This window comes from Ranitomeya imitator, chromosome 6, assembly GCF_032444005.1.
Source record: "Ranitomeya imitator isolate aRanImi1 chromosome 6, aRanImi1.pri, whole genome shotgun sequence".
NCBI lineage: Eukaryota > Metazoa > Chordata > Amphibia > Anura > Dendrobatidae > Ranitomeya > Ranitomeya imitator.
The window spans coordinates 315282023-315295626 of NC_091287.1; the positions used below are offsets into that span (position 1 = coordinate 315282023).

Sequence of the window (13604 nt, forward strand, 5' to 3'; positions counted from 1 at the left end):
TTCTTGGAATGAAAAGGTCCTCTCCTTTGGCACATCCAGTTTTTGAGCTGTGTATCAAATCCTATCCTGTGTGATACCGTCTACTCAGCCGTGTATCTAATCCTATCTTGTGTGATAGTCTGCTGAGCCGTGTATCTAATCCTATCCTGTGTGATACAGTCTGCTGAGCCGTGCATCTAATCCCATCTTGTGTGATACTGGGATTCCCCTGCAGTCTGTATCACAGGGTGGTCAGTGTTGGCACGGTAATAAATTATGTTATTTCCAGCTTTAGAGAAGGAGGATAACACCATAGAAATAATAAAAATAATAGTCCTCAGTTACAACAACTGTCTACAAGGAAAACTGTTGCTCATAGCAACCAATCACAGCTCAGCTTCTTATAAACAGCTCTGGTGAAATGAAAGATACTTAGTGATTGGCAACTATGTGGAGTGGGTGTGGCTGATACACACACACACACTTAGTGATCGGTTGCCCATACATACACACACTACATAGTATATTGGCCAGTCACGTAGTATATTGCCCAGCCACGTATCTAACAGGTTAAAAAAAAAAAAAGAGTTAAAATAAAAAATAAACATATACTCACCTTCTGAGGGAGCCCTTGTAGTCCTGTCGCCTGTGTACGGTGCAGGCAGCAGCTTGCGGTCCCAGGGTTGAATGAACGCAGGACCTGTGATGACGTCGCGGTCACATGACTGTGACGTCATGGAACGTCCTTCTTGCATACCATCCTTGGCCCCGGAACCTGCCGCTTGCACTGCCGAGGAGAGGACGCGACGGCGGAGGGTGAGAATAACCTTTTTTTTAATTATTTCTAACAGATCTTTTTACTATTGATGCCGCATAAGTATCAATAGTGAAAAGTTGGTCACACAGGGTTAATAGCTGCGTTAATGGAGTGTGTTACACCACGGTCCATTAACACTGGCATTAACCCTGTGTGAGGGCTGAGTGGAGGGGAGTACGGAGCAGGCACTGACTGCGGGGAGGAAGGAGCGGCCATTTTTCCGCCGGACTGTGCTGGTCGCTGATTGGTCGTGGCTGTATTGCCTCGACCAATCAGCGACTTGGATTTCCATGACAGACAGAGGCCGCGACCAATGAATATCCGTGACAGAAAGACAGACAGACAGAAACAGACAGACGGAAGTGACCCTTAAGGTACCTTCACACTAAACGATATCGCTAGCGATCCGTGACGTTGCAGCATCCTCACTAGCGATATCGTTCAGTTTGACACGCAGCAGCGATCAGAATCCTGCTGTGATGTCGTTGGTCGGGGCTAGAAGGCCAGAACTTTATTTGGTCGCTGGCTCTCCCGCTGACATCGCTGAATCGGCGTGTGTGACACCGATTCAGCGATGTCTTCGCTGGTAACCAGGGTAAACATCGGGTTACTAAGCGCAGGGCCGCGCTTAGTAACCCGATGTTTACCCTGGTTACCATCCCAAAAGTAAAAAAAACAAACGCTTCATACTTACCTTCCGCTGTCTGTCCTCCGGCGCTGTGCTTTCCTGCACTCACTGTGAGCAGAGCGGCCGGAAAGCAGAGCGGTGACGTCACCGCTCTGCTTTCCGGCCGCTGTGCTCCCAGTCAGAGCAGGAAAGCACAGCGCTGGGGACAGACAGCGGAAGGTAAGTATGAAGCGTTTGTTTTTTTTACTTTTAGGATGGTAACCAAGGTAAACATCGGGTTACTAAGCGCGGCCCTGCGCTTAGTAACCCGATGTTTACCCTGGTTACCGACATCGTTGGTCGCTGGAGAGCTGTCTGTGTGACAGCTCTCCAGCGACGCTGCAGCGATCCGGATCATTGTCGGTATCGCTGCAGCGTCGCTTAGTGTGAAGGTACCTTTAGACAATTATACAGTAGATACACACACTAAATTCCATTTGTCTGCTACTCAAAACAGAGCAGACAAACGTAATGTCCGAATGGCAGGGTGAAAGGAAAGATTTGTATTTTAGCAAGTTGATAAAAGCTAGTGATTTTTTTGTAGCCATTGATAGTTAACGGATTTGACTAAACCCTAAACTACACAACTGAAAACAAAGCTCTCAATGATCTTAACATATTTGGTGCACAATACGCAAAAGGCATTTGTGTAACAAATCCATGGAAACAATTTTGAAACAGTTTAGGAAACAAAAGTGTTTTTAAATGCCTTCATCTGACTTTAATGGAGTTATCTTGAGAAATAAAAAAATAAGTCACTAATGACTTGACAGAGGAGAGAGGCAGCCATCAGTCAAGTACACCTTGTTACTAGGAGTAATACAATGAATTTCTTCCCCCCAGGTAACCCCTAACTTGATTTTTTAAGCATTGGTTTAATCTTAGTAAGGGATTAAAAGTTAGTCATCATTATTTGGAACCAACAATAAAATTGTGTATATGCCAATATGCCAGTACATTACAATCTGTCATTACTGACATAAGAAAAGTCAATATTGAAGTACAATTTTGGGGCACATTAGTGCCACTGCTTTAATTATGCTAGGTTAAACTATGGGGGTTAGGAAGGTCTCCAATGTTGGCTGTTACAATGGGAGTGCAACTGACAATCGCACAACACCCAGTAAATGTGAGATTTCAAAATAAAACAAAAGGAAATAGTAAGGTATCCAATATCTAAATATATATCGTTGTGTCAGCTTTATTATAGTGCAAAAACAGCCCATTGTTTGATCATTGCATAGTGTTCAGAAAATCGCAAAAAAAATGTACAGAAAGGCTGCTTAATTGACAGAGGCCATGGTCACTTGTTTCTGAAAGGATATCATAACAACAATACACAAAGTAAAATAAAGTAATACATGTGAATGGGGATTTTAATCCATAATCACACTGCAGAAAGAAAAAAAAGACATTTTTCAGAGCAAGCGGTAGATTTTAAAATGTGAGGCATTTTCTCTATTGGTTTATATTTGGTCTGAATTTTCTATGTAAGGCTAGTTTCACATTTGCGTTTAAAAACGCAGCGTTTAAAACGCAAACGCAGGTGGTGAAAAAAACGCATGTAAACGCGTACAAACGCTGCGTTTTTAGACACATGCATTATCGCATGTGGTAAAAAAACGCGGCGTTTTTATGCGTTTACATGCATTTTTCCTGCGTTTGCGTTGATGAGAATTTTTTTTTTTTTTGGAATAAAAAGTCTTTATTGCGTGACAGCTGCCAATCATAAAAATCAACTAGAAAACCCACTATAAATAGAAATGGCTAGGGTTAGGGTTTGGATCCCTAGGGTTAGGGTTTGGATCCTTTTATCACCTTGATGGTGGGGGGTTAGGATCCCTTTATCACCTTAATGGTGGGGGGTTAGGGTTTGGATCCCTAGGGTTAGGATCCCTAGGGTTAGGGTTTGGATCCCTTTATCACCTTGATGGTGGGGGGTTAGGGTTAGGGGTAGGGTTAGGATCCCTTTATCACCTTGATGGTGGGGGGTGGCTTATCATTGTGTAGACTTGGTTTTTTCTATTGAAACGCATGCGTTTAAAAACGCAACCAAACAGATGGTCTTAAAAACGCATGCGTTTACATAGACAGCAATACGTTTTTGTGCCGCAAAAAAATCGCATGCGTTTTTGCAGCAAAAAAAAACGCCTCTAGAAATTACTACATGTTGCATTTCCGCAACAAAATGCAAGCATAGAAACGACGCATGCGTCGACAAATGCGGCAAAACGCATACAAAAAAACGCATGCGTTTTTAATGTTAAATATAGGGAAAAAAACGCATGCTTTTTTTGCGCTAAAACGCAGCGGCAAAAAACGCAAATGTGAAACCAGCCTAAGGCATTACGATACGTTAAAACCCATGGCATGAACGGTTGAGCTATTGTTAAGGACTGCAATGTGTAAATTCAGCTCTAAGGAGAAGTGAATCTACCAAAGAAAAGAATGGCGCGGCTTTGTTTGTGTATGATAAAGAATAGAAAAGGATGATCACAAGTGAATCTTGGCACTATCCGAGCACAACGTAGCATAATGACTGCTCCTGTAGCAGCAGCCGCTTCTGTACCCTCCTCATTCACCTCTACAAAGGATTTATGGAACACTTTAGATAGAACTAAATCACGATTACCAGACATGCCTGAAAAATCACATTTGCTCATGTCAAATGCATCAGTCATGCCTAAAGCTCCAAGAACAGATTCTAGATCATAGTAGTCTTCTAGCTTGAATTTAGGTAAAGAGAGTTCCACTTCAGTTCTGTCCATGTTGTCTGGATTTGTCAGATCTGCAAATTTTTCATATGTGAGTTCCCGTTCAAGCTGGAAATAAAATATAATCATATTACCAAACATGATGAGAACGAGTAAAACAAGACACATTCAGGCTAGATTATGGTGATTGTTTTTCATCCATTAATACAAATCTCAATTTTACTCACAAAATTACAGAAATGCTTTTTTGCACCAATATCATGGCTAATTTATACCAATTTAGGCTGGGATGATTTGCAAAACAAAAAAAAATTAAGATATTTTTTAGCCAATATTACAATACCCTGAGACCGACCTAAAATTATAATAATTATTAGTCATGCAAAATGAAAAGTGAATTACTAAAATACAATAGTTTCACCTACGCAACAGGAAGCGCTTTCAGTTTTATTACGTCCATCTTGCAAAATTAGCTCTAGGAAAGGACACTGACCTATATAATACATTTGTCGCAATGTCAAACAGATCAGGTTTACAAACAACAAAATGTCAGCCTAGAATTTCTGCTGTGGAGTAGGGTTGAGAACCATTTAACCCTGCTGTTCTGTTGGTCAAAAATGACCGACTTTGAACTTCAATATTCTTTAAAATATTCAAGATGCAGCTCTGAAACCCGTGGCCGACCGACCCATCCTCATTTAAGTCAATCAACCACAAGTTTCAGAACCGCATCTTGAACACCCCAAAAAATACCAAAGTTCAAAATAGGTCTCCCCAGACCGAACAGAACAGCAGGGTTAAAAGATTAAGAGTGAAAATAAAGCAGCTGCGATCAGACACTTTCTTTGTCCCTGTTGGTCATTACTAAGCCATTCTCAACACACTGGATATTGCCCGTTTAGTCAATCACTGGCTTTGTCATTTCTTCCATTTCTGGGGTGTTAAACAGGTGCAGAAAGTAGAGACTATTTGGGACTAGGTAAGCTTCATAACGGTTGTTGCAAAGGATCGATGAAAGAGTTGAACACTTAAGTTCCACTAATTGTGCAGAATCCTCAGTGGTTAGAATGCCTAACTTGTATAATAAAAAAAAAAAAAAAAACACAAGAGAGACAAACCCTTCTTGGAAAGATGAGCCCGGCAACCCCCAAAAATTTTCATACTGCAATAATTTTTTTTTTTTAGCATATAACTACAAACAAAATATTATTTCTCTTCATTCTTCACAGGAAGAAGCACTTCTAGTCTTGCTGCAGCCAGTGTCCTCTGATCGGCTGTACCAGTTGTCCGTTGCCGGATGCTGATGCCGGGAGACTGTCAGGGAACACAGTACCGAGCGTGGACAAGTGGCGCTGGTCTGGAAGGAGAGTATAATATAATCCTAAACTCATCAGGTTTAACTTTTAAATACAGTGTGCCCGTAAAGTCATGGTGCACTTTTGGCCAGTCACTGGAAAGCAACAAAAAAACCTATAGAAATGTGAAATCTGCTCCGAATAAAATATAAAAAAAACTCTCCCAGTTTCATACCCATCACGCATCAGGCCACACCACACATTCACTTAAGGGGTGTTACAGTGCCTTGCGAAAGTATTCGGCCCCCTGGAACTTTTCAACCTTTTCCCACATATGCTTCAAACAAAGATACCAAATGTAAATTTTTGGTGAAGAATCAACAAGTAGAACAATTGTGACGTTCATTGAAATTGGTTATTTTAAATTTTTGTGGAAATTGAAAAACTGAAAAGTGGGGCGTGCAATATTATTCGGCCCCTTTAACTTAATCCTTTGCTGCGCCACCTTTTGCTGCGATTAAAGCTGCAAGTCGCTTGGGGTATGTCTTTATCAGTTTTGTACATCAAGAGACTGAAATTCTTGCCCATTCTTCCTTGGCAAACAGCTCAAGCTCAGTGAGGATTGATGGAGATCGTTTGCGAACAGCAGTTTTCAGCTCTTTCCACAGATTCTCGATTGGATTGAGGTCTGGACTATGACTTGGCCATTCTAACACCTGGACACGTTTATTTGTGAACCATTCCATTGTAGATTTTGCTTTCGGTTTGGGATCATTGTCTAGTTGGAAGACAAATCTCTGTCCCAGTCTCAGTTCTTTTGCACACTCCAACAGGTTTTCTTCAAGAATGGTCCTGTATTTGGCTCCATCCATCTTCCCATCAATTTTAACCATCTTACCTGTCCCTGCTGAAGAAAAGCAGGCCCAAACCATGATGCTACCCCCACGTTTGACAGTGGGGATGGTTTGTTCAGGGTGATGAGCTGTGTTGCCTTTACACCAAACATATCTTTTGGCATTGTTGCTAAAAAGTTCGATTTTGGTTTCATCTGACCAGAGCACCTTCTTCCACATGTTTGGTGTGTCTCCCAGGTAGCTTGTTGCAAACTTTAAACGACACTTTTTTATGGATATCTTTGAGAAATGGCTTTCTACTTGCCACTCTTCCATAAAGGTCAGATTTGTGCAGTGTACGACTGTTTGTTGTCCTATGGACAGACTGTCCCATCTCAGCTGTAGATCTCTGCAGTTCATCCAGAGTGATCATGGGCCTCTTGGCTCTATCTCTGATCAGTCTTCTCCTTGTTGGAGATGAAAGTTTAGAGGGATGGCCGTGTCATGGTAGATTTGCAGTGGTATGATACTCCTTCCACTTCAATATGATCACTTGCACAGTGCACCTTGGGATGTTAAAGTTTTAAATAATTTTGTATCCAAATCCGGCATTAAACTTCTCCACAACAGTATCACGGACCTGCCTGTTATGTTCCTTGGTCTTCATGATGCTCTATGTGCTTCAAACAGAACCCTGAGACTTTCACAGAGCAGGTGCATTTATATGGAGACTTGATTACACACACGTGGATTATATTTATCATTAGGCATTTAGGATAACATTGGATCATTCAGAGATCCACAATGAACTTCTGGAGTGAGTTTGCTGCACTGAAAGTAAAGGGGCCGAATAATATTGCACGCCCAACTTTTCAGTTTTTGAATTTCCACAAAAATTTAAAATAACCAATAAATTTCATTCAACTTCACAACGGTGTTCTACTTGTGTTGATTCTTCACCAAAAATTTACATTTGGTATCTTTATGTTTGAAGCACGGTATGTGGGAAAAGGTTGAAAAGTTCCAGGGGGCCGAATACTTTCTCAAGGCACTGTATGTTCATACTCCAACAAATATGGGATGTTCAGCAACCCATATTTGGACGTTATGGCGATGAACATGTCCACAGATCTGGAAGGTCGCCCCATCGCTAAACACAACCTTCTGCAAAAATCTTGCATCATTGTCGATCTCATGAAGCATATCTGTAGCTAGCGTTTCGGTCTATCCGCCGGTTTGATAGCGTGCAACAAGTGCAATTTGTACCCCGTAAAACAGAGACATTTCTTTAACACCTTATGAACTGTAGTCTTGCTTAGGTGTAATTGTCGAGCACACGCACATATTTTTTTTGGGCTCCTTAGGTAGCTATCCCGTATAGCCTCTACAGACTCGTCATTGACGGATGGCCTACAGGAACAGGGTTTCTCCACCAAACTGCCGGTTTCCTTCAACTGCTTATCCCACCGAGCAATGTTATTCCTATGTGGTGGCGCTTTGTTATAAAAGCGCCGATATTCATGTAGCACTTTGGTCACGGATTCGAATTTAGCGCGTCACAGAACACACTGAACTTTTCTCTGTACTGTCCACTTCTCAACTGGCATGGAAAATAACACTGCCGGCATAAGATTGTGGTTGCATGATGTCACAGACCTGGCAGTGTATTAATAAAGAGTTCAGTTTATCAGGGGTTAATCTGACTGGGGGCTCAGCAACAGCTTAAATGAGTTTGTGCTGTTTGATTGGTTCTTGTTATCTCTCCTCATGAACAGGTCTGATATGATTGGGCCAGAGAAAGGGAAATAATATATCACAGTGCCTGAAAATGTGCTTGTTCATGTGAAGGACACATGTAAACCATTGACAGAAAAAAATAACTGAACAGACCCATTATACTACTTTGGACAATTTATTGTGGCTTTTAAATGTTATGGGTTTAAGAACACATTACTTGTATATAAAAATAAGAGAAATTATCATTGCAAGTGTCATATGAACAGATGAACAGTGTAAATATGCTGAAAAAATGACAAGTACAATCCTTTTTTAATTCTACGGATATGAGAATATTACATAAAAGCAACCTCAGATAAACACCATCAAATGGCAACTTGCATTTTATCAATATTTAACAAAAATTAGACCAAAATGCAGATGCAGTGTGTGAAAAATTAAGTACACCCTCATTGCTTCCATAGCAACTAAGAGGATAAGTAGCAAGTGCTGCTAATCAAAAGTCCTTGACTGTTTATCAGCAATTATGACCACCTCAAATATAAGCAGAAATTTTAGCAATGTCCTCGTCTGAAAGATTCTTGAATGCGTAAACCCAATGCCAAAGAGGAAAGATATCAAATGATCGTATAGAATCAATCGTTACTGACCATCAATCTAGGAAGGGTTATAAGGTATTTTCCAAACAATTTGGAGTCCATCACTCTCCAGGAGAAAATATTCAAGAAAGTTGTCACTCTTCTAAGGAATGAACATCTTAATAAATTCTCACCAGGGTGAGATCATGAATATTAGTTCAGAAAAATTGCAGAAAATACCAGCTCTACAGCTCAGACTCTAAAGGCCTCGGAAAATTAAGGGTACCGTTACACTAAGCGACGCTGCAGCGATACCGACAACGATGTCGATCGCTGCAGCGTCGCTGTTTGGTCACTGGAGAGCTGTCACACAGAGAGCTCTCCAGCGACCAACGATCCCGAAGTCCCCTGGTAACCAGGATAAACATCGGGTTACTAAGCGCAGGGCCGCGCTTAGTAACCCGATGTTTACCCTGGTTACCAGCGTAAACGTAAAAAAACAAACACTACATACTTGCCTTCCGTGTCTGTCCTCCGGCGCTGTGCTTTCCTCTGCACTGACTGTGAGCGCCGGTCAGCCGGAAAGCACAGCGGTGACGTCACCGCTGTGCTTTCCGGCTAGCTGGCGCTCACAGCCAGTGCAGAGAAGCAGAGCGCCGGAGGACAGACACGGAAGGTAAGTATGTAGTGTTTGTTTTTTTTACTTTTACGCTGGTAACCAGGGTAAACATCGGGTTACTAAGCGTGGCCCTGCGCTTAGTAACCCGATATTTACCCTGGTTACCAGTGAAGACATCGCTGGATCGGCGTCACACACGCCGATCCAGCGATGTCAGCAGGGAGTCCAGCGACGAAATAAAGTTCTGGACTTTCCTCAGCGACCAACGATCTCCCAGCAGGGGCCTGATTGTTGGTCGCTGTCGCACATAACGATTTCCTTAACGATATCGTTGCTACATCACAAAAAGCAACGATATCGTTATGTGTGACGGTACCTTAAGTGTTGAAGTTGATGGCAGAACAATTAAGAAGAGATTAAACAAGTATGGCTTGTTTGAAAGGGTTGGCAGGAAAAAGCCTCTTTGTTATAAAAAAAAAAAAAAAAACCCCACAAAATGAATAGGGCAGCATAAACATTTGTGAAGTTGCATCTGAACAAACCAAAAGACTTCTGGGACAAGGTAATTTGGACAAACTAGACCTAAGTGCAGCTGTTTGGACATATTGCCATATGCTACCTTTGGCAATCAAACAGTATATCAGCACAAACACTTCATACCAACTGTGAAGCACAATGATTGAGGGGTGATGATTTGGACTTGTTTTGCAGCCAATGGGTCCAAGCACATTTCAGTCATCAATTGGTACAAAGAGGAGCTCATGGTTGACTCTAAGTATTTTAGTGATAAACATGAGGCCATTGATCTAAAAACTAAAGCTTGGCCGAAACTGGGTCATACAACAGAACAATGATCCTAAGCGTATGATAAATCTACATAAAAATGGCTGATAAAGAATCAAAGTGCTGCAATAGCCCAGTCCTCAATCCAATTGGAGGAGCCATAAAGAACCTGTGCACAAATGATTATGTACAAACCTCAATGAACTTAAGCAACGTTGTAAAGAATAGCAGCCCAACATTCCCTCAGAACGATGCGAGAGCCAGATAAACTGATACCGAAAATTATTACTCCAACTGCTAGAGTCATCCCACAAGGTATTAATTTATGGGGTGTACTTTAGCGTTCTCACACTGCATCTCCATTTTGGCCCAGTTTTTGTTAAATAAATGATGATATGGTATTGTTTATCTGATCGTTGTTATTATCAAATGTTTAGACCTAAGGGCGAGACCAGATTTTTTCCCTCATGTCTAGATATATAAAACCATACAGTTTAAGCAGGGTTACCTTAGCATGACTGTGTATATAATCCCAATTGTATTAACACATTCTACAATCAAATCCTTAAGAGGATAGACACCATTGGGAATAGCTGATTTATTATCAATTTAATGGCAAAATCTGTGTAAAAACCAGAAGGTTCAAACAATTGAAAAGCAACACATTTTTATAAATGACAGTGGGTTACTGAAAAACAAGGAAAAAAATTGGACCTTAACATTGTTTTTTTTTTATATCTTTACTTATAGGCCTTGTACATAAAATCTAAGGTGCTACAAATCTGGCTTCGCAGAACCACACGATTGTGGGTGGTACACACCAAGCATGCTGTGATACATAGTACAATGGAGCTTATATGGCCTAATTATCTAAGTAAAATCTGGAGTTGCTGTATCCTAAGAGTTTTTCAATATAATTTATTAAATGCTATTTTATTATGTGGATAAAAGTGATAAGTGTAATATAGAAGGCACACAACAATTAAATGGATTTAAGTTGTGGATGAAGAGCAAAGGTGGAAATCCTAGACAAACTGTGACTATAATAATTGTTCAACTTTTTCTGTAGGTCGAGTGATCCTAAGAAGTGTAATTATGTAATTTCTTAGGGTGCAGAATATCTACCAGCAAACAAGATGCTGCGGCTTTGTGTATGAGTGATAAAAAACAGAAAAGGATGGTCACAGACAATCTTTGGCACAATCATAATACAGCGAATCATCATAATGCCAGCAGTGGCTGCGGCAGCCTCTGTACCCTCTTCATTCACTTCCACAAAAGATTTGTGCACTACTTTAGACAGGACTAGATCATTATTACTAGACATTCCTGAGAAATCAGATTTGCCTTGGTCAAAGGCATCAGGCATTCCCATGTCACTAAGTACAGATTTTAGGTCATAATTGTCTTCTAGCTTAAACTTTGGCAAATGCAACTCCATTTCTGTAATGTCCATTCTTTCGGGATCTGTCCATTCCAAATATTTGCTATATGATAACTCTTTTTCAAGCTGAAAAGAACAAAACATTACAAGAGTTACTGTATGTTACAAAGAGGTCTTGGCAATTTAGAAACTACGAATGTAGTAGGACAGTGCACCAAGCTTGGAGCTCAGGACAAATGCTGCCATTTCGTCAGATTTAGGAAAGGAGTGTACAGGATAGAAAAAAAATGGGACAGCAAAAGGACAGTAAATGAAGCTGGTCACACTCATATGATCACTTGTTTGGCCACAAAGCATTTCTACTAAACAATGTAAACTAGGATCATCCAGGGACAGCGAGGACAGCTGGAGTCCTGCCAGACAATGTTGGCAGCATCTCTTTCTCATTAAACATTCTGCTTGACTTTAGTTTATTTCGTTGACAGATTTTGAGGGAATGTTGAGTTATATTAAACTACCAACACTTTACGTTTAAGAGCCTTTATTACACAGCAACCTTGGATACAGATGTGAATATAGCCAATCAGCTAGCAATTGAAAGAAGACATTATGAATGGTCAGCACTCTAGTTTATTGTACAACATGGGACACCCTAAACAATACCAAGCCAGTTTATGTGCCTGATGTTTATAAGAAAAAACATACAAAACAACAAAAAAAACAAAAAACAGCGGTAATAATAATCTTTATTTTTATATAGCGCTAACATATTCCGCAGCGCTTTACAGTTTTGCACACATTATCATCACTGTCCCCGATGGGGCTCACAATCTAAATTCCCTATCAGTATGTCTTTGGAATGTGGGAGGAAACCGGAGTACCCGGAGGAAACCCACGCAAACACGGAGAGAACATACAAACTCTTTGCAGATGTTGTCCTGGGTGGGATTAGAACCCAGGACCCCAGCGCTGCAAGGCTGCTGTGCTAACCACTGCGCCACCGTGCTGCCCTAAGCGGCAAATTATAAAAATAATTGTTGCCTCTTTACTATGTTACACAAAACATCTTTCTTGTTAGTGCTAGAGTTCTTATACAGCACTAATGTTAGAAACCCGAAAGACAAGCAAGCAGACCTACCAACAGGCTGAGTAAAGCACCCACATTATTCAGCATAAGCAGGGTATTCAGGGTTCTAAAAACTACTCTGCTGAAAGCATAAGTAAATGTACAAAAATTATACATTATTAATGACATAACTAATCGAGCATAGTGAGGAAACTAGATCATCCAAGTCAAGCTAACTGTAATTCAGCCTAATAAGGCCCTGGTACATTTTTATACACTTAATTAAACCCCTTCATGACTTTGAGATTTTCCGTTTTTCCGTGTTCGTTTTTTCGCTCCCCTCCTTCCCAGAGCCATAACTTTTTTTATTTTTCCGTCAATATGGCCAGGTGAGGGCTTGTTTTTTGTGGGACAAGTTGTACTTTTGAAGGACATCATTGGTTTTACCATGTCGTGTACTAGAAACCGGGAAAAAAATCCAAGGGCTGTGAAATTGCAAAAAATGTGCAATCCCACACTTGTTTTTTGGATTCTCCAGGTCATTACGAGTTCATAGACACCAAACATGGGTAGGTTCTTTTTCATCTAAGTGGTGAAAAAGAATTCCAAACTTTGCTAAAAGAAAAAAAAAAATTGAGCCATTTTCCGATACCCGTAGCGTTTCCATTTTTCGTGATCTGGGGGTCGGGTGAGGGTTTATTTTTTTACATGCCGAGCTGTCGTTTTTAATACCATTTTGGTGCAGATACGTTCTTTTGATTGCCCCAAAAAAATGTAATTCGGGCGTTCAGGTTAATCCTTTCTTTTTTTATTGATCGGGCGATTCTGAATGCGGCGATACCAAATTTGTGTATATTTGTTTTTTTTTATTGTTTTATTTTGAATGGAGCGAAGGGGGGGGGGGGATGGGGGGGGGTGATTTAAGCTTTTAGATATTTTTCATATTTTTTTAAACATTTTTTTTTTTAACTTTTGCCATGCTTCAATAGCCTCCATGGGAGGCTAGAAGCTGGCACAACTGGATCGGCTCAGCTACATAGGAGCGATCATCAGATCGCTCCTATGTAGCTAAATTACAGGCTTACTATGAGCGCCGACCACAGCGCTCAAGGAGACCTCAGGTTGTCATGTC

General features: G+C 40.8%; 1 protein-coding gene across 3 annotated transcripts in view; it reads right to left on the reverse strand.

Annotated features, from left to right (window-relative positions):
* Window positions 1-3154: 3154 nt before the first annotated feature.
* Window positions 3155-13604, reverse strand: part of LOC138642549 (serpin B6-like) — a 90072-nt gene continuing 79622 nt past the window's right edge. Inside the window, exons 7-8 of one of the 3 annotated variants that reach the window (XM_069730767.1) lie at window positions 11343-11532; window positions 3755-4104 (exon numbers count right to left, since the gene is read on the reverse strand). In XM_069730767.1, coding sequence (XP_069586868.1) covers window positions 3881-4104; window positions 11343-11532 — 414 coding nt within the window. In that variant the 3' untranslated portion in view covers window positions 3755-3880. Of the gene's footprint in view, window positions 4286-8204; window positions 11533-13604 lie in introns of those variants that run through there. The other 2 variants (XM_069730766.1, XM_069730765.1) reach the window with 2 other exon arrangements.